Source organism: Ostrea edulis, chromosome 5 (genome assembly GCF_947568905.1).
Source record: "Ostrea edulis chromosome 5, xbOstEdul1.1, whole genome shotgun sequence".
Taxonomy (NCBI): Eukaryota; Metazoa; Mollusca; class Bivalvia; order Ostreida; family Ostreidae; genus Ostrea; species Ostrea edulis.
Window position 1 is genome coordinate 43,460,962 of NC_079168.1, and position 23,035 is coordinate 43,483,996.

At 33.9% G+C, this 23,035-nt stretch overlaps 1 protein-coding gene across 2 annotated transcripts; it reads right to left on the bottom strand.

Annotated features, from left to right (window-relative positions):
- Window positions 1-4,416: 4,416 nt before the first annotated feature.
- Window positions 4,417-23,030, bottom strand: LOC125651677 (serine/threonine-protein kinase Nek2-like). 2 transcript variants are annotated; one of them, XM_048880380.2, is made up of 9 exons: window positions 22,960-23,030; window positions 19,706-19,808; window positions 17,085-17,302; window positions 16,336-16,573; window positions 13,768-13,977; window positions 12,922-13,108; window positions 12,737-12,791; window positions 12,577-12,650; window positions 4,417-5,359 (listed from the first exon to the last, which is right to left on the bottom strand). In XM_048880380.2, the coding sequence occupies exons 2-9, from the start codon at window positions 19,799-19,801 to the stop codon at window positions 5,022-5,024; spliced, it is 1,416 nt and encodes a 471-aa protein (XP_048736337.1). In that variant the 5' UTR covers window positions 19,802-19,808; window positions 22,960-23,030; the 3' UTR covers window positions 4,417-5,021. The 2 variants fall into 2 exon arrangements, with proteins under 2 accessions (XP_048736337.1, XP_048736336.1); XM_048880379.2 differs by lacking the exon at window positions 22,960-23,030 and adding an exon at window positions 22,483-22,821.
- Window positions 23,031-23,035: the final 5 nt, after the last annotated feature.

A 23,035-nucleotide genomic window follows, 5' to 3' on the forward strand; every position in this document is an offset into this window, starting at 1 on the left:
TGCAAGGGTAAGTTGACCATTAAAGGAACACATAAATATTGGAGTCATAAGGTCATATTCGCAAGACCTTTAACCCCTAACTTGACTTTGCTTTTATTATGCCCCCTTCAATGAGGGGCATATTGCTTTGCACCTGTATGTCAGTAGACCACATGTCCACTCAATATCATGAGAACCATTCACTTGATCGTAATGATATTGTATGTGGGTTGGTTATGAGTAGAAGAGGAACCGTATTGATTTTCAGTCCAGAAGGTCAAATCACTCTGGATATGGGAAGATGCTGTCTACTCAATATCTTGACAACCATTTCCTTTACAGATATCAAACATGGTACATTGTAAGGATGACCCCTATTGATTTAAGGTCACATGATCAAAGACCAAGGGTCAAACTGGACAAAGGAATATGCTGTCCACTCAATATCTTGAGAAGCCTTTGCTTGACAGACATCAAACTTGGAACACTGGTACATCTTAAGGAGCAGATGATCTCTATTAATTTTGAGGTTACGTGGTCAAGGGTCAATCCACTCTAGACAAAGGAAGATATTGTCTGCTCTATATCTTATGAACCCTTTGCTTGACAGACATCAAACTTGGGTACACTGGAACATCTTGAAGAGGAAATGATCGCTATCGATTTTGAGGTCACATGGTCAAAGGTCAATCCACCCTGGAAAAAACTCCACTCAGTATCTTGAGAACCCTTTGGTTGACAGATATCAAACTTGATACATTTTAAGGAGTAGATGGCCCCTATTGATTTTGTGGTTAAGGGTCAAACTGAACATAGGAAAATACTGTCTGTTGAATATCTTGAGAACCTTCTGCTTGACAGACATCATACTTGGTACATCCTATGGAGCAGATGACCCCTATTACTTTTGAGGTCAAGGGTCAATCCACTCTTGCCATAGGAAGATACTGTCCATTCATGAGAACCCTTTGCTTGGCAGACATCAAACTTGGGTACACTAGGACATCTTCAGGAGTAGGTGATCTCTAATAATTTTGAGATCACAGGTCAATCCACTCTAGACACAGAACAATACTCTCCGCTCAATATCCTGAGAACCCTTTGCTTGACAGATTTCAAACTTGGTACACTGGTACATTGTAAGAAGTAGATGACCCTTATTGATTTTGGGTTTACATGGTCAAATGTCAAACTTGACAGGAATGTGTTGTCTTCTATATTTTAAGAATCATTTCCTTGATTGACACCAAACTTGGTACGCTGGTACATCCTAAGGATTAGATGACCCCTATTGATAATTGATTTTTTAGGTCACATGGTCAATCCACTCTGGACATAGGAAGATACCGGTATTGTCTGCTCAATATCTTGAATTGTTTTTGCACGACTATTACTAGTATTTAAATGATGCATGTGTATAACCCTTTTCAATTTTGCACCACGGGGGCATAAAAGTTTCCGAAACAGTCCTTGTTAATTCAAAAGTTTACATCTTAGACATATTATATTTCATACGAAGTATTCATTGATTTAAAAAAAGACGCCTATAGATTTTGTAGTCATGATTAGTAAAAATTTCAGTAAACTTTGAATCCAAAATAATATACTTTCATTGTGACACAATATCTTGAAAAGTTTTCAACATACTGCTTTCATATCCTATACAAAAGTAGATAATCATGAAGGTAAGACACCTACAGAATTTTTGGTAATGAGGTAAAAGTGGCAGTAGATCTTCTCATTAAGTTTATGATACTTAAAGCTTTCAGATCTTGTATCTGCAGTTGTATTGCATGGTATGGAGAAAGCATGAGCAGGAACATAGACATTATGAACTGCACTTTGACAATGTACATTGAGGAAAAAGATGGAGAAAAGATTCAACATCGATGTGACCAATGTCATAGTATATGATACTAAAATATTGACTGTTATGCTGAAGGAAAGTGAACATACCATTGTACATGAAAACAAGAGGCCCACATGAGGCTTTATTGGTCACCTGAGTACTAATGAAAAAGTATCACTACTCCCAAGGGCTATGAAATCTAGAAAAATTTTCCTGCTCTGAATATCTATAAGCTAAATTCTAATGTTCAGCAACAGTATAAAACAAAATGTGTTCTGAAAACTTCAATGCCCTCAAAATGTGCATACACTGATGAAAGGCTTTACATAATATAATAAGAAATAATTATGTGTATTAAAATAATTTGGACCCATCTTAGAGTCAAAACCTTGGGTTGTGAAATTCACCATTTTGTGTACATCCTTTTCTACTATTCCTAAGTATGCATTTAGATTTTATACAGTTTCAGCAAACTTAAATAAGTCTTTCAAATCGGTATTATAATTTTGACACCACTCTGAAACCAAACCCTTACCCCTAGGATCATGGAATTTACAATTTTGGTAAAGGATTACCTAATCCTTCTAAATATCCTTTAGTTTTAATTTGGTATCAATAGTACTAAAGATGTTATTTGAGTGTTTTACACATAAACACTATATAGTAAGTTTGGCCCTGCCCTGGGTCAGAACCCCTACCTGGGGGATCATGAAATTTACAATTTTGGTAGAGACCTTCTTGCTCTACATCACTAAGCATTTAGTTTTTCTCACACATGTGCAGTTCTAAAGAAGATTTTTGAAAATTGGTCAATTTTGGGCAGATTTTGCCCTGCCCTTAAGTCCCCAAGGGTGTAGGATCCTGGAATTTACAATTCATGTCCCCCTTGTTCCAAAGATGCATCATACCAAATTTGAAAAAAATTGGAATGATAGTTATCAAAAAGAAGTTAAAAATTTCTATTGTTCACAAATTTAATAACTGACCTATGATTTTGGCCTCACTCTGATACCAAAACCTTTACCCCTGGGATCATCAAATTTACAATTTTGGTAAAGGACTATCTGCTGAGTGCTCTTTCTTAATACATATATCCATTTATTATCAATAGCACTAAAGATGCTATTCAAGTGTTTTACACATAAACACTATATACTAGGTTTGGCCCTGCCCTGGGGTCAGAACCCCTACTTTGGGGATCATGCAATTTTCAATTTTGGTAGAGGCCTTCCTGCTCTACATTACCTTTTTCTTACACATGTGTTTCTAGAGATTTTTGAAAATTGGTCAATTGTGGGCAGTTTTTGCCCTGTCCCTAGGAGTCCTGAAATTTACAATTTATGTCCCTCTTATCCCAAAGATGCTTCATACCAAATCTGAAAAGAATTGGAATAGTAGTTATCAAGAAGTTAAAAATGTTCTTTAGTTAAAGCACAACGACGGATGACAACCAATTGCAATAGGTCACCTGAGTTTACTCAATAAGCCATATAGGAGAAGCATTCACAAGATTTTGTGACAGACAGAAAGTACAAAAACAGTGTCTCCCCCAGGAAGTAACTCCTCCTTTTCATTACAAACATTGAATTGATTTTGTTTATATATGCCTGTCAAAGATGAGACCAATATGGTATGGCGTCATCCGTCTGTCCAAACCTTGTATGCAAAATGACCCGTAAGCTCCAGGATCTTACAATTTGGTACATTTGATCACCTTGATGAGGAAAATGTCTATTGTTTTTCAAGGTCATAGTATCAGTTAATAGGAAAACCTTTTAGGTAGAATACAGACTGAACTATTGGGGCTAGGGCCGTCAAAACTGGTAGACATATTCCTCAAGCCAAGTGGCGGACACCTTTTGTTCTTAAAGGTCATGGTCGAAGTATCAATCAGTAAGGAAACCTTGTAGGCAGGATACAGACTGAACCGTTGAGGTCAAGACCGTCAAACTTGGTACACATACACCTTATGCCAAGTGGAAGATGTCTGTTATTTCTCAAGGTCAAAGTATCACTTAGTAGAAAAACCTTGGTATTGTTACGGATACAGATATTGCCCTGAAATTTAGTCACAAACTTCCTCTCGGAGGAATGTTCAGTTTGCATTTCAGCTGGATTGGTGCACCATAACCTACTTAAGTGGCAAAAGTAGGTCAAACAATTCTTAAGATTTTTTTCCCATTAATACAGGTATAGCCCTAAAATTTTGTCACAGCCTCTCTTTCAAAGAAATACATAATCAGTTCAGATTTCAACTTGATTGGTGCACAATGTCCTACTTTAGGACTACAAGTAGGTCAAATAGTTTTTTGGACTTTTTCTCATCGTATATACAGATATTGCACCGAAGATCTAACGGGCGTATGTTGTACCGTTTGCGGTACTCTTGTTTATACTAGTACATGATGTTGACCTTAAAGACAAGCTATTGCCATTGGTTAGCCTTCGGTCATAAAATCATCAAGTAAGTCTTCTTTGACATAATATTTTCACCTCAATTTTACTGGACTTGATCATCCAGTCAGTGGCTAATTTTGAAAACAGCCTTTATAATTAAGGTGCTGTACATGTTGAATGACAACTTACAATAAAATGTCCATCATTTTATTATTCAATAACAAAACAACAAGTTATGTAAATTGGCATAACATCACTATACAGGCACAATTCCTAAATTTTGTAAATTGCTAATTTTATCTTCTTTATTTGTAATTAATGTAATAAATGTGTAATATTTTTTCCCCTGATGGTATCAGGTGCTGGACTTTACTGAATATCTGGAACAAAGATCATAAGTCCGGTAGAGGCAAGTCTCTAAAAAATTTGACTTAGATATTTGAACGTCAGCAAATGGGAGTCTGAATGTTACATCACAGTTATCCCTTGCATTTTTGTTCATATGGGTATTAAACATCTTAGAATATGTGAAAGTAAAGCATTCAAAAATTGAAAACGGAGGAAAATGAATACTATAGTATACAGTAAAATGTAATGCTTTAAACTGGCGATTACATGCACACCCCAGTTAAGTGGGCAGTATGTATAAATTCCATTCAGTGGCAAATACTAATATATCTGGTCTGCTTAAAAACAAACAAACCTATCTTGCTCATGAAAAATAAATAATGGTAAAATGTTAGAAAAATTGTGCATGAAAAAATGTTCCAAAATTATAACCTTCCATAAAAAGACATTACCTAAAATACAGCAAATTTCTATTTCGTATGTGAGAATCTATTTTCAGATCATGTAAATCTGTAATTTTGGATTTCGCCTTGTATAGTCTGTCCTTAAGGTCTCTTCTTTTGGCAAGTTCTGCTTCATACAAATGATCATAGTCTTTGAGATCAGAGGAATATTTTGTATAGTCTTTGGTGAGGAGGTGATCGATGGAGTAATCCTTGTACAGGTATTTGTCATGTCTGCGGAGATTTTCTTTGCCATACATTTCAAACGATACTTTTTTCTTTGGAGAATCTGGATCACGTTTACCTCTTGACAGACAAGGGTGCAAACCATCAAAAAGGTCATCTGCAAAGTACAAGGAAAACAGGAATGAACAGAAAAAGAAAAGCCATTTAACTTTGATGTGGGTGATTTCACTCCCTTCTAAATGATTTTATATTTGTCTTTGCAGTGACAGACCATTTTTATTACTGTCATAAGCATAGTAAAATGAATTTGGCTTGAAAGGTTCCTTATTTTCCCTGTATCAGATTTTTTTCTTCAAATTGAAACAAACAATAAGAGGCCCATGGACTGCAATGCTCACCTTGGTCCTGCTGTTTACCCTCTTTTTTTCTCATGAAAAATTTAACCACATATTATGACCCCACCCTAACCCTAGTAGGTTATGTCTTAACCAAACTTGAATCTATACACCATAGGGATTTAGCCCAAACTATACCCAAGGGTCCATAAATTGAAAGAAAACAAACCAAAAAAAACCCTGAATCCACACAACTTGGGAACATTTGCATATCAATTCTTCTGTAAAACTTTGAACCTCTTTTTTAGTCCTATCCTAACCTCAGGAGCCATGATTTGATCATATATGAATCTGCACTATATCGTAATGCTTGTATATTAATATGACTGATCACAGGCAGTGGCTCTTGAGATGAATATTTTCGAAGACTTTCTTTTCATGTATATTCCCATGCAAAATTTTGAATTCCTCTTGTGACCCCACCCTACCTCTAGGTACCGTGACTCAAACAAACTTGAATCTGCACTACCTGAGGTTGATTGCAAACTAATCATTGCCCTGTTGTTCTTGAGAAGATTTTGAAATTTCCCCCTTACATTCTCATGTAAAACTTTGAATCTGTATTGTGGCTCAGGCCTACCTCCAGGGAATTTATTATAATCAAACTTGAATCTGTGCAACTTGAGAATGCTTGCATATTACATGTAATATGACTAATTCTGGCTTTGCTGCTCTTGAATAAGTTTTTTCCCCCTATATATATCCCAATGTAAAACTTTGATCCCTATTGAGGCTCTATTGATTTGAACAATTTTGAATTCCTTTACCCCAAGAATGGTTTGTACCAAGTTTGGTTAAAATTGGCATAGTGATTCTAGAGAAGAATTCGAAAATGTAAACTTCACATACTACTGTAAACGGATGATCAGAAAAGCTCGTTTTAGCTTATAGCTCAGGTGAGCTAAAAAGGCATACCAAGATGCATTCCAGTAAAGAACTTAATTCATTTATTTCATGTTGATATCTTAATACCTGGTAATTGTTTCATTGCACAATTTTTTACAAATACATTTAGTTCCATTAAGTTCAAAATTGATATTATTAGTATTTTGTCTGTACATGCTACACTTCTTGGAGCCTTTAGTTCATAAAACATTGTACATACCATATCATAGATGACAGGTGAGAGGGCATCATGAATATGATGACTAATGAAAAGCAGAGAAAACTACAATGCTACAATGATAAATGAATGGCACAAAAGTTACCAAAAGACATTAAGCTCCTGATTTGAATCATGATTTCATAAAGATAATATCTGATCAATTGCAAAATAATTAGCAAAATACATATTACATGTATATATATATAGTTTTAGTACAGAATTTATGTAAATTATAAAAGAAAACTGAAATTTTGATTAGGGGAGGGGGGGGGGGGGGGGGGGGGCAGAGAGAAAGAACATGTCATTCTATAAAACCATTATCTTCTTGGGGATTTTGATTATGTGATTGTTCAATACACAATTTCCAAGTTGCCATATAGCTGTTTCCCTTTGTTGAGCTCTTACATATGGCGAGATGCAAAACATATTTTTCTCCACATGTGGTGGGTACAAATACTTATCATTGTGTCCATATACATATTGCTGAAAGGATGATTACAGCTGCTATGCATATGGAGCGCCAAATTAACATAAACTCAAATAATTAAAAATAATGAATTACATTAATTGAATTAATGTGTTCATCAATTCAAGTGATGAGATCAATAATTGATTTGATGCATGAATTAATTCAATTGAATATGAAAGCAATTATAACTGATTTGATGTGTGCATTAATTCAATTGATGAGAGCAATAATATGCCAGTTTCAAGATAAGAACTCTTCTGTATAGGAGGTGCATTTAGTGGAACTTTGAATGACTAATTGGGACAGAGTGGACCTAACGTCAGTGAGGAAGACGATAAAATGTATTAAAAGAGGCTTCTCTTTAAATATGTACATGTTGGAAATACAAAATATTATCGAAACAAATATTTTATTAAAATGGAAACATAAAAACAATGTCATATTTGCATGTAATATCCTGTATATGATATGTTCGAGCAATGAAATAAAGTGATATAAGAATTCCATGTATTTATTTATTCCCTGAATACTTATCATTTACTTAGTTTGTGTATCAGTTGAATTCGGGTGATGAACTGTGTATGATAAACTTATTAAGTAGATTCACTTGTGCAGTGATGAATATTTGTCCCACTCCTGCATGTAAACAAATTGTTTCGCGTCTTATCATGTATGAGAGTTCTCCAAAGGGAAATAACTTGGACATATCTCGAAACCGGCGTATTGATTTGATGCATGCATAAATTCAATTATTGCTCTCATCAATTCAATTGATGTGCACATCAATGTGGTGGAATTCTTGCTTGAAAAATTTAATGTGGAGCTCGTTATAAATGATTTGATGTTCTTTAATTCAATTAAAGATATCTTTTCATTATTTACAACGCTTTTGTATAAGGTCTAATGTGTCCATCAATTCTTTTAAAGAAAGCAACAATTCAATTAAAGAGATCGTTACTTCAATTGTGGCTATGTTGAATTGAGGGTATCTCTAATTATGTAGTTGCTCTGAAAGAATTTTTGCGCGCATCAATTGAATTAATGATATTAATTCAATTGAAGAGAGCAACCCTTCAATTCAATATTGCATGCTTTTATTGAATTGATGTGCGCTAAAATCCAATTGAAGATAGCAATAATTGAATTACTGTGCGCATTAATTGAATTGACACACACATTAATTGAATTATTGCTCTCTTCAATTGAATTGTAATGTGCATCAATTAAATTGTTGGTATCATCAACTCATTTTCAAATGAACTGATGAAATCTTCAAATAATTAAAGATATCTTCAATTATTTGAGCTTATGTTAATTTGGGGCTCCATACATGCAAACATCCAAACTGAAAGGAAATCCAAATTTAGTGCATTTTTGAGTATTTGAGATTAAAATAGCTCAAACAAAATTTAAAGTTTGCCATCTTTCTTAGTTAAAAGTATCGATTGTGTCGAAGAGGAAATGTCGAATGATAATTACATATTTAAATCAACAGCCTAATTCAAACAATTTCTTCTTGATATGGTCAATTTAATGTATACTGCTGGCTAATATAAACAAAATAAGCTTTCATAACATTTATTGTCACCTATGTAACTAATCTACAATGTACCTATACACTCTATACCTACCCAAGTGTTTAACAGAATACTGAATGTACCTCCATCAGAGAAGAGCTGATATCTCAGAAATTGCATATTGTTCAAAGTAGTTCAGTTTTTTGTGTTCAGATGGGTGTAACAATGAAAACAAGACCAACCAACACACACATGAAAAACATTGAAAAATAAAGAGTGATTTTACAATTTACAGTATTTAGTACAGTATCTACTGTTTCATTTTTCTGATCAAATTTTGAAGTAAAATGAAGAACATTGATACAAAAATGATAAATGACATATTAAATCTTCCAAAATTCAAATCACACACATAAACACCCAGATATGACATAAGACATAGCATGCATTATCAAGACAAAGCCATGGTAGTAAATTGCAGTAATGATTCAGTGGGTGGAACACAGCACAATCAACCATAAAATTGCAAAAAATAGCAGGGATTAATCCAGATCTTTTAAAGTAGAGTAATGTTTTATAAATAATAAGATTTGCCAGGGATTATAAGGGAATATATAATATCTAATATCAATTAATATTAGGGATGTCAATGAATATTCGACAATCAAAATATTCTTCGATACCACTGAAGTTTAACTATTTTTTAAAATTTAATAGTCAGTAAAAAATTGCACATACTGATAACTGATTATATACCAACTTTAATACCTGTGTTCAAACGGTTGACGGTATTTAAAATGCCATAATTTTGCATTTAAGAGTGACATGCCTGTTGTCTTAATTGTCACAATGGATGTTTATATTCAAGGGGTCTACCTTAAGGTATTCCATGTATAATGAAAGGATAATGAACAATTTTGAAGGATTTAGATTAACATAAAAGTTTATTGTTAAATAATGATGAAAGTGAAGCAGATGAAATTCACATGACTGGTAAATGATTAGAAGCTGACCTTTTTGCACTTAAGACTTTTTGGAAGAGTTGTCTGCCCTTTGTATAAATAAGAAAAATCTAATTTTCTAAAAATGAGTGTGGTCAATGATTAATTTTATTTCATATTTTCATAAAAAGAAAGTTTATGTAACTTTCTACCAAGAGATAATTATGAAAATATAATTTGTTTTTAAAATATTGTAATAAAATATGCTTTTCCCATATACTTCAATGTTAAATTCTAGGTGAAATGAATTAAGCAGTAAACAAAATTTTGAAAATTCCTATGGTGGATCATTATTTTTATTTGATGAACCCTTCAAAATGATACCATGATTACAAATATTCCACTATCCATTTATTAGATATGAAATATGGTCATTATACATTGAATACCTTAAGTATAAACATTGTACAAAGGAACATCTCTGTAACAGTGGTTACAAAAGTTCAAATAATCGAATATTCTTTGACTAAAGCTATCAAATAATCGACTAAATTTTTTTACTCCTTTTGACATTCAGAGAGAGAGAGAGAGAGAGAGAGAGAGATATGATTCATACATGGTATTTTTTTTTTTAAAACTAATGATATAATATGAAATTAATTTTACTGCAATTTGGTAAAGGTAACAACACATTATGTGGTAATGATGAAAAACAGCACAGCAACATACATGGAACATGAGTGAATACATAAGGAAAATGGATGTTATAACATGTACCATGAAAACACTGTCAAATGTAGGACATCAGTGATTTCAGAGCATTTGCAATTACATCAATAAAAGCGTAAAAACGCATTCTGAAAATTTTAACCTTCATTCAAAAGATACACCAGAAATGGTAAAAAGAGGTAGAGAATTCTTTAATAAACAAAAAGAAATGGTACAAGATTACAAGGAAATGAAAACTTCATGGAGAAATTTGTGCTGTAAGTAGCCATCCAATGGCATCCATGTAAGAATCATGTAGTTGGACCAAGGGCAAATCACAGACGGAAAACATTTTTTTTTTTTTTTGTGCACATACCGGTACATCAGATATTTTTGATAATTGAGTATTTGAATATAATAGAGATAAGAAAACATCACCATGTAAATTGCCATTTCGTGACTTATTGAATGCAAATACTCAGGTAGCGGATGTGTCATCTGAATTACAGCTGCATTTATATCGATCACCATGTGCAAGAACATTCTGCCTCGGTCAACTATCAGTATGCAGTTTGCATACATGCTTACAATAAATGAATGAGTACATGTTTCTGCTTGCTTACTTGATCAACTTTAATTTTGCCAAGCAATGCTTTCATTAAATTATGTCACTTTTGAAAATGATGCCTACTTTAAAACAGGCTGTTTACCAGGCGACCCGTGAAATTTCTGCAGCCGACACTACATCATACTTTCAAGCTACTGAATTTATAAATGTATAAAATGAATGAATCAATTTTCAATTAACTGAAATACTAAATATCTCTAGCTCTCTCCTTCACTCATTTATAAATTGCAGAGGTTAAAAGGCAATAGCCTAAACATCATTCGAATAAATATTTATAATGATTAAAGATGAAATTTACAGGGCATATTATGCCACTGAATTACCAAGCAGGAAAATTAGATTCCACTTTACCACATAACTTCATTTTGTATATAGTGCATGTTTATCAATCTATAATAAAATCAAAAGACAAATACATATCATACATTATAATTTCTTGAAGTAACATGTGCAGTATTACTCATACATATATCAGTTATGTTACAAACTTTCAAAGATTTTTCATATCATCAATTTCAAAGTTGTCATGTCACTAAATATACAATAACTGATCTTAATTATAGTGTTTTATTTTGATAATTTTACAGATATAAGATCTTATGCCATTTAATTTCATTTAATTGTGTTTTATTGTAACAGTTTTATTACTCTTCTTACTCTTGTAAAGCACCTTAGAGTAATTTGTTTTTTATAATGTGCTATATAAATTTTATCATTATTTTAACTGCTGGTTGCAGAAATACAATTTAAAATCAATACAGTATATTATTTATACATTTCTTCTTTATGTCTCAATGATACAAAATGTTTGTTGTTAAGGATGTTCTCTCCTGGCTTGATTTTTTCAGAAGTATCAAACTATTTGGATAACCCATTTTTATCAGAAAGACAATTCAAACATAAGAAAGGAGTATGTTAGTGCAGACTTTAAACAATTAGAGCCACTCAGAGTTTTGTTTTTGTGCTGGTTAGGCCTCAAAAGCTACATACATGGGCTTTAGCAGAATGTTCTCATGCAGCTGTCAATCAAATGACAGATCAGCTGCCCGAGTGACTAGATTCAGCAGGAGGATGACAGGGCAGAGATGTTTTCCTGCCTCCATTTATTGATATGGCCTTTTCTAGTTACAGTAGTGGAAAATTAGAATTCATTTTAAACATGAAAGGTTGATAAAGTCACATGACCGGTCAGTCTTTCTCTTGAATTCTGACTCAGTAACTCAATTCTACAATACATGAATGAGAAGTTGAACATGTATTTCATGATATACACCTCTAGTACTGAAAAATGTCAAAAATAAAAATTATATATAAAGTTTCCATGGAAAATTTTTCACATTAATTGCATGATTCAAACTGATACTTACAGTATTAATTTCCCTCTACACTACACTACACACTACACTACACTACACATAAACATGATGCACACAAACAGAATACGCATAATCCCAGGAGACAACATTCAATTTCTCTACTTATTGTCAGAGTTAATTGGTGTCAAAGGTGATCTTAAAGAATTATGTTGAAATGGAATGCAAAGCAGAGGAAAGTTCATAGGCTTGACCACCATTCGAGGTGGTGGTGCGATTGGGGACATTAAAGTTTTACCTCCATCCCCAGAGGATGTCATCTCACGAGACAGCTCAGTCTTTCTCTTGAATTCCTTACTCAGTAACTCAATTCTACAATAAAGGAGTGGAAAAAATTCATTATATGCACACAAAATAATTCAATTGAGGTTAATGAACTTGTATGTCCTTTTTCTTACCTTTTCAATTTATCTTCCACCATTTTCTCTCTGATTGCAAGTTCTCGTTCATGACCTACAAAATTGATCAGACAAAGTTAATAACAGCTGAAAATAAATTTCACATGCATTTAATATTTTCTGTGTTTAAATAACCAAAAAAATGTACCATAGATAAATCAAAAATAAGAAATACATATGTATACTTTTCAATTCTTTTTCTTTCATTTCCAGCTTCTTCTCTTTTAATCTCAGCTCTTCCTTCAAAGAATTTAGTGAGTCTGCCCCAGTGCTTCCTGCTGAGTTTCGTCGTTCCACTCGTTCCAGTTTACAATTTCTTCGCAGCACTATCGGGTCTGCTAGGATGGTATCAATGCTCGGTCTCTTATTCACCTGAAAGAAAGTGAAACATAACTTACCCCCGTAATTCTTGTCATTTTTCAACAACCTGAATCACTGAATAAGCCGGGTCTGATGTCTGATGAAAGATAGTACTGTATAGAGAAAAGCTTTGCAACTCATTCCAAAGTCAGCAGTATATATATATATATATATATATACATCTAATTGTCAGGGCAAGTGGATCTAAAACAGTATTCTACAGGGAGAGTTGTCTTCCTACAACAATATTCTCTCAAAAAGAACATCAAACTTTAATAAAACAAACAAGATGTGTTTGTGAAACATCGATGTATGGCAGCAAAGTCATTCTGGTACCCAAAGAAAGACTTTGTCACAAGGGATACACATGTGAAATACGAAAGTCCTATCACTAACCATTCAAACGTTATGGCCAAAGTTAAAGTTTTTGTGAACAAACAGACAGACCAAAAACTATATGCCTCCAAATTCTCAATTACAAAAGCGTAATTATACAGTTGGAGTAGGCCCAGGAAAACATGGTTGGAATGTGTGTTCAAAGTTCTTTTAAAAATTAAAACGGTATCACAACAGAAAAGCTTGGAAAACGGGCATAGACTTGAGCTGACTGTTGCCTACCCCAGCAACTGAGACTACTACATCAGTATAAAGACCAAATAGTGAATACTGACCTCTACACGGAGGAATTTGGCGATAATGGTGTCGAGATCCTCCGAGTATCGACTCGGTATCCTTTTATAATCCCCTATACAGATCTTCTTGTTCAGGTCCTGCTGGTTTGTGGCTGTAAAGGGGGGATATAGGGCACACATCTCATACAACATGCAACCCATTGACCAAATGTCAGATTTTTCATTGTACGACATGTTGTTAACCAACTCCTAAAATAAAGAAGATTATAAAATCTTTAGATTGCTTGAGGCCCACAGTGCTCCTCTTTATGCAGTCTGACTTTGGACCCCTAACTGTGGTCCTATACTACTATTAGTAGGTTTTCATCGGATAATTATTCACTATATGTATATGTCCCAAGACGTTTAGCAAGCATTTGGAGACATGTACATATAGTGAACAACTGTCTAGTGCTGTATCAACAATAGGTTGTAATGAAAGCATTAATTAACTAAACAAAATCAAACCCACAGGCCTTATCAGTCACCTGAGTCAAAAGTATCACTAGTTCCAAGGGCTACGAAATCTAGAAAAAATTTCCTGCTCTGAATAATCTAAGCTAAAGTCCAAGATTCAGCTAAAGTATAAAACAAGATGTGTTCTTAAAACTTAAATGCCCTAGAAAGTACCTATACTGATGAAAGACTTTACATAATATATGTAACATTATAACAATATGATTAATTTGGACCTGTACTTGAGTGAAAACCCTGGGGTTGCGAAATTCATAATTTTGGTACATCCTTTTCTGCTTTTCCTAAATATGCATTTAGATTTTAAACTATATCAAAACACATCAAGAAGTATTTCAAATGAACAAAACAAAATCAGAAGAAAATATAATAAACAGAAAATGCAAAATGTTTGGAACTTATTTAATGACCAAGACAAAATTTTCTTTTCATTTCATGAGTGCAAGCTTCACCATCACCATTTATCAGACATTTGGTTTGTCGAATGATGGGTGGATGGAGAAAAGAGCATGCATGTGTGTGTGTGTAAAGTAATGCATTATTACAAGTTAGATAGACAGGCCTATATCTCTATCAATCAAATCTTTTGTACAAAATAATTTTCACAAATGTTACCACCTTATCAGAGGGTCACACTAATTGACAAGCAAAATTGATAGTGAAGAAAAAGAGATAACGTATGTGAATACTGTGATTCCTGCTATAACTGTTAGCTTGTGGGAGTTCAGGGGGATGGTTACCAATGTCACACGGTGTACTTTCATATAACATTGATGTTTTTTTATATAGAGGTTTTAGAATCATGCCTAAGTAAATTTCAAAATTATAGATCCAATGAGAATCATGGGTCCAATGGAGAAAACATTCCACTGCGTGACCACCCCTCACTCCCCAATAATTAGATGTGGGAGAGGTGTGTGTCTCCCCCCCCCCCCCATAATTAGATGTGGGGGAGGTGTGTGTCCCCCCCCCCCCCCAATAATTAGATGTGGGGGAGGTGTGTGTTCCCCCCAATAATTAGATGTGGGAGGGGTGTGCCCCCCCCCCCCCCAATAATTAGATGTGGGAGAGGTGTGTGTCCCACCCCAATAATTACATGTAGATGTGGGGGGGGGGGGGGGGGGGGGGGGGGGGGGGGGGGGGTGTTCCTCCCTTTCTTCCACACATTTGAATGGTCCATTATACTATTTTACGATGAATTATGACATTGCAAAGGAAACTAAATCACATTGGCATTGAATAGCTTGCTTATAATAGATCTCAGCACTATACAAAAATGTATATTAATCCCCTTAAAGCAGTTCCATTGTTATTTTTATAGAGGGACAAAGCAGGGGTAGGAAAATATATGTTTATACCAAGTGTCTAGATTTCAAATACTGGACTTTTAACTGCTATTTAACCATTAACCGAAAATTCATGTATTTTTACTGGGATTTTTTAGTTCTTTTAGCTAAGGGTCAAGAGTTAAGAGGGTTCTCCCAACAACATTTAATTTACTGATTGACCTACCGACAGGTGCAAGCCAATACCATTATTCCCCTCTTCTTTGCATGGTTGAAGATGGGCATTATTAAAGTTTACAGTATCAAATCTTGTGAATGACTAGCCACAATTTGCACCATACTTGTATCTACACTATCATATGAACAGAAGGTCAATTCTGACAATGATTCTGGTTATAATATAGAAGGATTATCCACATATACCTTGACATAAGCAAGTCATACTGCAAATGATAAGGAATGTCCAGCTTGTTTGTATTACATGTATTGGGGATACAGAAACAAATGAAGCATAAAACTGCAAAATTAGCTTTGTCAATTAAACAAGTTACACCAATGCTTTCATAGTTTAATACCCTTATAATGTAAACGACCTCAAATGCTCAGTGTACACTGCTAATTGCAAATGAGTTGGTTCAAGATGACCTGGAAATACCACTGTTCACCTCGGTAACCACAGTGATGTAGTTGTTTAGCTGATAATCCGGTTTTATAACTTATTTTTTTTAATATTAAAACTACTGAATAATGGCAGGTTTTTTTTGTGTGGTGTAAATCAAAGTCCCAGCACCCTTTACAAAAAACTTACAGGAGACATGTAATATGGGGTTCCAACAAACGTTTTTGCGAAGCTAGTTTCATGATGCAGAACACGGGCAAGTCCAAAGTCGCCGAGTTTCACATTACTGTCCGAGTCCAGGAAGATGTTGGCTGGTTTAAGGTCTCTATGTAGCACAGCTTTACCATTCTTTCTGCGATGGCATTCCTTCAGTGCAGAGGTCATTTGTATCAACATTTTCCACACAAAATCTTCATCTAAGTGGGTACTGCAACACGAAAAGGATCATTTTCATATTTTCTCTTGAGCAGGGCTCGAAATTAGCATATGCCCGTCAGTCCATGACTGGTTAAAAGTCTGGCGGACTGATTGACATGTTTTAGCCAGTCCCATGGGACTGGTCAATTTTCTAAAACGTCATTTTAGAAAACATGCTTAAGTGGAATCTTAAATCAATAAGTGTTACAATATTGTCTGAGACATATCTGACAAGTTAAATTCCATTATTTTATTTTAATAACATTCAGGAAATATATTTAATTATTTCTGGAAAACTCTGGTGAACTGGTAAATCTGCGGACGGGTTGAAATCATACCCTATTAGTCCGGCTGAACTAGTGACATAAAAAGTTAGTTTCCAGCACTGTTGAGTAACATTGATTGAAAAATGAAAATTAGCTTGTAACAGCATTAACATTCATCTGAATCACTCATTTTTTTTTTTACAGAGAGTAACCCTCTGCTTCAATATTTGCTGTTATGGTTTAAGTCTGACCTACCCATCCCTTCTGCAGCTGGAAATAAGAACTGCCAGGTCACCCCCATCACAGTACTCCATGATAATATATATGGTGGTGTTACTACGGTCGATGATCCTGTCATAGTAACGAACTATGTGTTGGTGTTTCAGTTCTCGTAGTAAGTTGACCTCAGACACCAACATCTGTTTCTCAGATTCTGTCATGGAGCCATACTCCATTTCCTTCCACACCAGGATCTTAATTTAAGGAAGATTATTTTTAAAGCAAATCTGTTCCTTGTATTGACCAATTCTATAACACCTCTTCCTGAATCCACCAATATTATTTCCTATGTCTGTATCATCTTAACAAGAGGCCCACAGGCCTTATCAGTCACCTGAGTATTAGTTAAAAGTATGGCTACGAAATCTAGTAAAAACTTCTTGTTCTGCATATATCTAAGCTAAATTCTAATATTCAGCAACAGTGTAAAACAAGATGTATTCTTATAACTTAAGGGGCGAGATCAAAAGTTCATTGTCTGACAAAAAAATAAATTCACACAGTTTTCACCATAAAACTAAATATGATGAATGTTAAAACTAATCGATTAACAAGTCAAAACATATGAGTATAAATAACACCCTGTATACCTTTTCTACTGTTTATCACAATGAAAGTGTACATTAAAACTATTGATGTTAATTAAAATGTAATATTATTATGTGATTTTTAACAGTCACTTGTCTTTTTTCTTTTTCCATTTAAATCGATGTCCCCTCACCCTAACTATCTGAATTTAGATTTTTATCCAACATTGATCTTTTGATCTTGCCCCTAAATGCCCCGATATTGATGAAAGAATTTACATAACATATATTATATAACATTATAACAATATGACTAATTTGGACCCATCCTTGAGTCAAAACCCTGGGGTTGCGATATTCACAATTTTGGCACATCCTTTTCTGCTTTTAGTTTTTATACCATATAACAGGAAGTCTTTCAAATGATAAAGACAATAATGACTACCGGTATAATAATTATGACCCCTAGGGTCATGAAATTTTAAATGTTGGTAAAGGATTACCAATGCCTTCTAGTTTCATTTAGTATCAATAGCATTAAAGATGTTTTCTAAATGTTTTAGACATACACACTATATATATGCCAAGTTTAGCCCAACCATGGAGTTAGAACCTCTACCCCAGGGATCATGAAATTTACACAATTTTGGTAGAGGCCTTCCTTCTTTACATCACTATGCATTTAGTTTTTCTTCAAGATATACGGTTGTAGAGAAGAAGATATTTGAAAATTGGTCAATTTTTTTCCAGTTTTTGCCCCATCCCTAAGGCCCCAGGGGTGCAGGAGTCAATTTATGTCCCCCTTGTGCCAAAGATGCTTCATATCAAATTTGAAAAGAACTGGAATGGTAGTTATCAAGAAGTTAAAAATGTTCAATGTTAACGCACGATGCCGGACGCTGACCAATTGCAATAATCCTAGATATGTAGTTTTCTTCCAAATATAGACACGTTCCTGTAATTGTTTCTATAGTCTAGAATGAAGACATGCTCTATGTACTAGATACTAAACTATTATACAACAAAATTAGAGAAGCTAGGCTTTCAAATGATAAAGATATTTTAATCACTATGACCATTTTGGCCCAAACCTGATATAAAAATCCCTGACCCCTTGGATCATAAAATTTACAATTTTGATAAAGGGCTACCTTCTTCTAAATATTTATTCAGATTCAATTTAGTATCAGTAGAATTAAAGAAGATGTTATTTAAATGTTTTACACATAAAACACTATCTATGCCAAGTTTGGTCCCTACCTTGGAGACCTTCCTCTTCTTTATCACTATGCATTTGGTTTTTCTCACAGATGTGTAGAGAAGATTTTTTAAAAATTGGTCAATTTTTGCCCCATCCCTAAAACTTTAGGGGTGCAGGAGTCCTGAAAATTACAATTTATATCCCCCTTGTCCTAAAGATGCTTCATACCAAATTTGTAAAGAATTGGAATGGTAGTTATCAAGAAGTTAAAAATGTTCAATTGTTAATGAATGATGACAGACAAAACCCAACGACAATCTTGGTCACCCGAGTGACTTAAGTGACCTAACAATTTATTTACTTGGTTTTTATATGGAAACGATATGTCTGTATTTCAATGCATCATTTGAATTGTATACAATCACAGTGTATTTAATTCGGTAAAATACATGTATAGTGCCTTCAGATTTCTTTTGTTGTAAAAATTTGTCTTAAACTTTGGAGGGTTCAATGAATGTCACAGTAATATCTAAAAGTAAAAATTTCAAATGCTATTAACACATAAAGTTTGTAAAAGACCCCGTAACAACCTCTAAATTTTTATCACAAATGATAAAAGTTGGTAACGGAAAATCATTATGTAAGACATATTCAAACATAACAATTAAACTTAATCAATACTAGTAAATGGGTTTGATAAGATTGCAGCACTGTTGACAGTATATTTCAATTCATTCCATAGAAAAACAGAAGCTTTAATCATGTTAATTGACAGAACAGATTAGTAACTGTGGGATTTTGTTTGCACAAATATACCATTCCCTATCTGATCAAGGCTATTTCAGCTCTCTCTGTAAAGTTAAATCTACCTTTCCATCCCGCTTCCTCCTAATTTTCTTGCAAGTTCCATATGACCCTGATCCAATGGTTCCAATAACGTCAAAATCATCTAACGTACTGGGCATTCTGGGTCTAAAATACAAAAAATTACCTTGAAAGTTGATGTTCAAAATAAGTACAGTCATGTACAATAAAACTGATTTTAAAATAAAAGTGCATAATGATAACATCAGGGATCAAACCATTCGAGCAAACACTATTATACTGAAATTCAAAATCGATTAACATGATTACCCAGTAAGTACCTTTTCCCACATAAACATCATAATGTATGCATGACTATTCCTGTGAATTAACATGCAAAATGAGTTCAGTGCCTTCCAAATCTCTTAAAACAGTAATTTTACAGCACTATATAAAGATATGAAAGAGTACATGATTATATAAGCTAGCCAAATTCTTTTTCCCCAACTTGTCAAAGACAAAGGGATGAAATTCAATGAAAGAGATTAAATTCATTGTTTGGAAGGTAATCAGCAGGACCCTGAAAACCAAACCGCCCATGCAGAGTGGGTACATGTCAAATTGGCACCTGGTTATGTTGACACTTGCAGAAGTAGTTATTTCAAAACCTGGTCAGTACTTTAACAAAAGTGATAAATTTTAACTATTACCATCATTTTTATGTAAAATACTAAATTTCTGTAATCAGGAGATAAATAAATTCAATTCAGATATGTAGATGTAGACGTGGAGATTTAATCTATATTACAAAGTATATGTATATATTAAATTTGTCATTTTAGATTACTGATAGAAACTCTAGAATTTTCCTATAATGTTATGCCCGGTAATCAGTTTTAAAATAACAATTAAATAATTATCGTTGAACCCTTTTCTTTTCAATGGAAATGCAATATGCAAGAAACAGTTAATTATTGATATTTAATTAAAATTAGTCTTTATAAATTGCTAATTTGCTATGATGAACTATTACCATAAAGTACATAAAATACCCAGGACTTATGGTCTACTCACAATATACATACACACAAGTTATACACACAGAATTACTAACAATACATATTAATTCTATATATAAATTTATATTGATAAAAATTTTACTTCAAAATTTCCTACCTTATCTGCATATACAATAGCAAGTATTTTTACATTGAAAATGAAATTCAACCCGATTTTTTCAAAAATCTCATGTTTCTTTGATGGGAATAACAAAACAACAACCTTGGTACCAAAGTGACCAGAGTTCATGCAGAGTTACATGTCTATGACAAAATATAACTGCATTATCACCCTTATTAACACCTATTATGTTTAAAAACGCTTGTCAAAACACAGTGACTGAAAAGATAGCACCTATAAGATAGGAATAAAGCCAGATGTTTTGGAAGAGTTTGTTAAGTTTAGGAGGAATAACACACCAGATAAATTTGACCTTTATGATGAAGTAGTAGGTACCTCCTTACTGGAGTAAGTCTAGAATTACACAATGTATAAATACAATGTACATGGATCAGTTTTCAAAAGAAACAAAGCACAGACCATGTTTCAAGTCATTCATTTTTTAAATATTATTCAATTTTTGGGTTTTATATGTAGTTAGTGCATATATGATTATCATAGTTCATCATATGCAAGGTTTCTTAGACAAGAGACTCATGGGCCACATCTCTCACATAAGTCACCTTAGATCTGTTGTTATACCTCAACACCAATATGACCAAAACATCTTCCTGTTTTGGAGGTCAAGGTCACAATGTCATAGATCAAGGCATGAAATGAAAGGTCAACCTTAAATAGTTCAGGAAATATTTGATAGCATTCGGATCACGCACTCCTCCTTTTCCGTAACCGGTAAGAAGACTCAGACATGGATCGGCGCAAGAATTGCATCAAATCGATGCATTTCTTCACCGGAAGTGCACCTGTGGATGAGTTTAGAAGGCCAGAACCGAATCCTTGTATAATGTAGTGTTTAGATTTTCACCACAGATTCAGTTTTGATATCATTAACGTCTTATTCACTCCAATACATAAACATATAAGTGGAAATTGATAGTTGTAGATTACCTTAGATATGTTTGATATCTTAGATGCATTTGAAATCTTGCGTTTCATATTGTAACGTATGACTGTGACATCATAGTTACACCTGTGTACACATGGCAACATCCTCTGATGGCGTAGAGCCACATACGAGGTTCATTTGTGGTTACGGAAATAGCCGAGTAGATACAATTGATTTGATAGGTTAGGTTTTCCTAAAAGTAGATCAAACTCGGGTCAAAAGGTCAAAAACTTTGGTACTAAAAGAGAAGTATTGTCACAAGGAATACACAATGAAATACAGGTGACTTTTGATAACTCAAGGAACCCTAATAAAACTTTGAGAGATCGAGAGTTCAAAGGTCGAATCAAATCCGGAAAAGGTCCGACCGTAATGTTTCAGATTCTATAGTAGCCAGATTGCATATTTTCAACATCCTGGGATGCAATGTTTTTGACACACTTTCTTTCATGTTTTTATTATTAAGTAATTTACTTGACTTCAACAACAGACCTTTATCTTGCATAAATAAAAAGATTTTTAATATGTCACTTCAAGAAACAAAATTACTGAATTATCATTTCAGTGGTTACCTGCCATATTTTGTTATTATTTATCATGATGGCTAAGAGAATTAAAATTGTATGTTCTGTAGTAGCACTGAACCACCGAGCAACTGATATACTGTATAATATGCTGCAATGAATATAACTGCATGTCCTGATCATTATTTCTTACTTTCTAGCAGACAATGAAAGACCAACAGAATGAGTGGAAACATGAGAATCCAAAGGACATGGGTCCAGCTGTTTATCTTCCATGTCAACACGTTCATTGTCTTTCTCAGCCTTCACTGACTGTACAACAGGCTTGGGAGGTATAGAAGTCCCTGCCTCGTGCACTATCTGAGATCCACTCCCCATCATTTATAGGGAGACCACCTTCAGAATATATCCTCTATCTCAATAAAATGTATCTATCTCAGTAAAATATATATAACCAGGGCAGTCAGTGTTGAAACATGAAGCACACAAAATGAAAGTGCTGTTCAGACTTGCGTACAAAAACGTAAACATTGCATTGGAACATGAACAGACATGAAAATCATTCAAATTTTTGTGAGGTGATTTTCGAGCATGTTTTCTTCTTCTTTTTAATAAATCAAGAAGAACGAAGTTTCGTGCAATGAGAGTTTTCCTAAAACAAATTGATTACCCAAAACGTGATCTCGATCTTTTGTTTTCATGAGTTACCGAGGCCTGCTTCAAAATTACCGCATTATGAAAACTTA

Bases quoted from the DNA above. Each gene is read 5' to 3' on its own strand.
- LOC125651677 (XM_048880379.2), bottom strand. From the start codon at position 22,670: ATGATGGGGAGTGGATCTCAGATAGTGCACGAGGCAGGGACTTCTATA. The intron at 19,809-22,482 runs GTAAGAAATAAT...TTTGTATTTTAG, and splicing joins CTTTCATTGTCTGCTAGAAA to ACCCAGAATGCCCAGTACGT. The intron at 12,651-12,736 runs GTAAGAAAAAGG...CCTTTATTGTAG, and splicing joins GTGGAAGATAAATTGAAAAG to AATTGAGTTACTGAGTAAGG.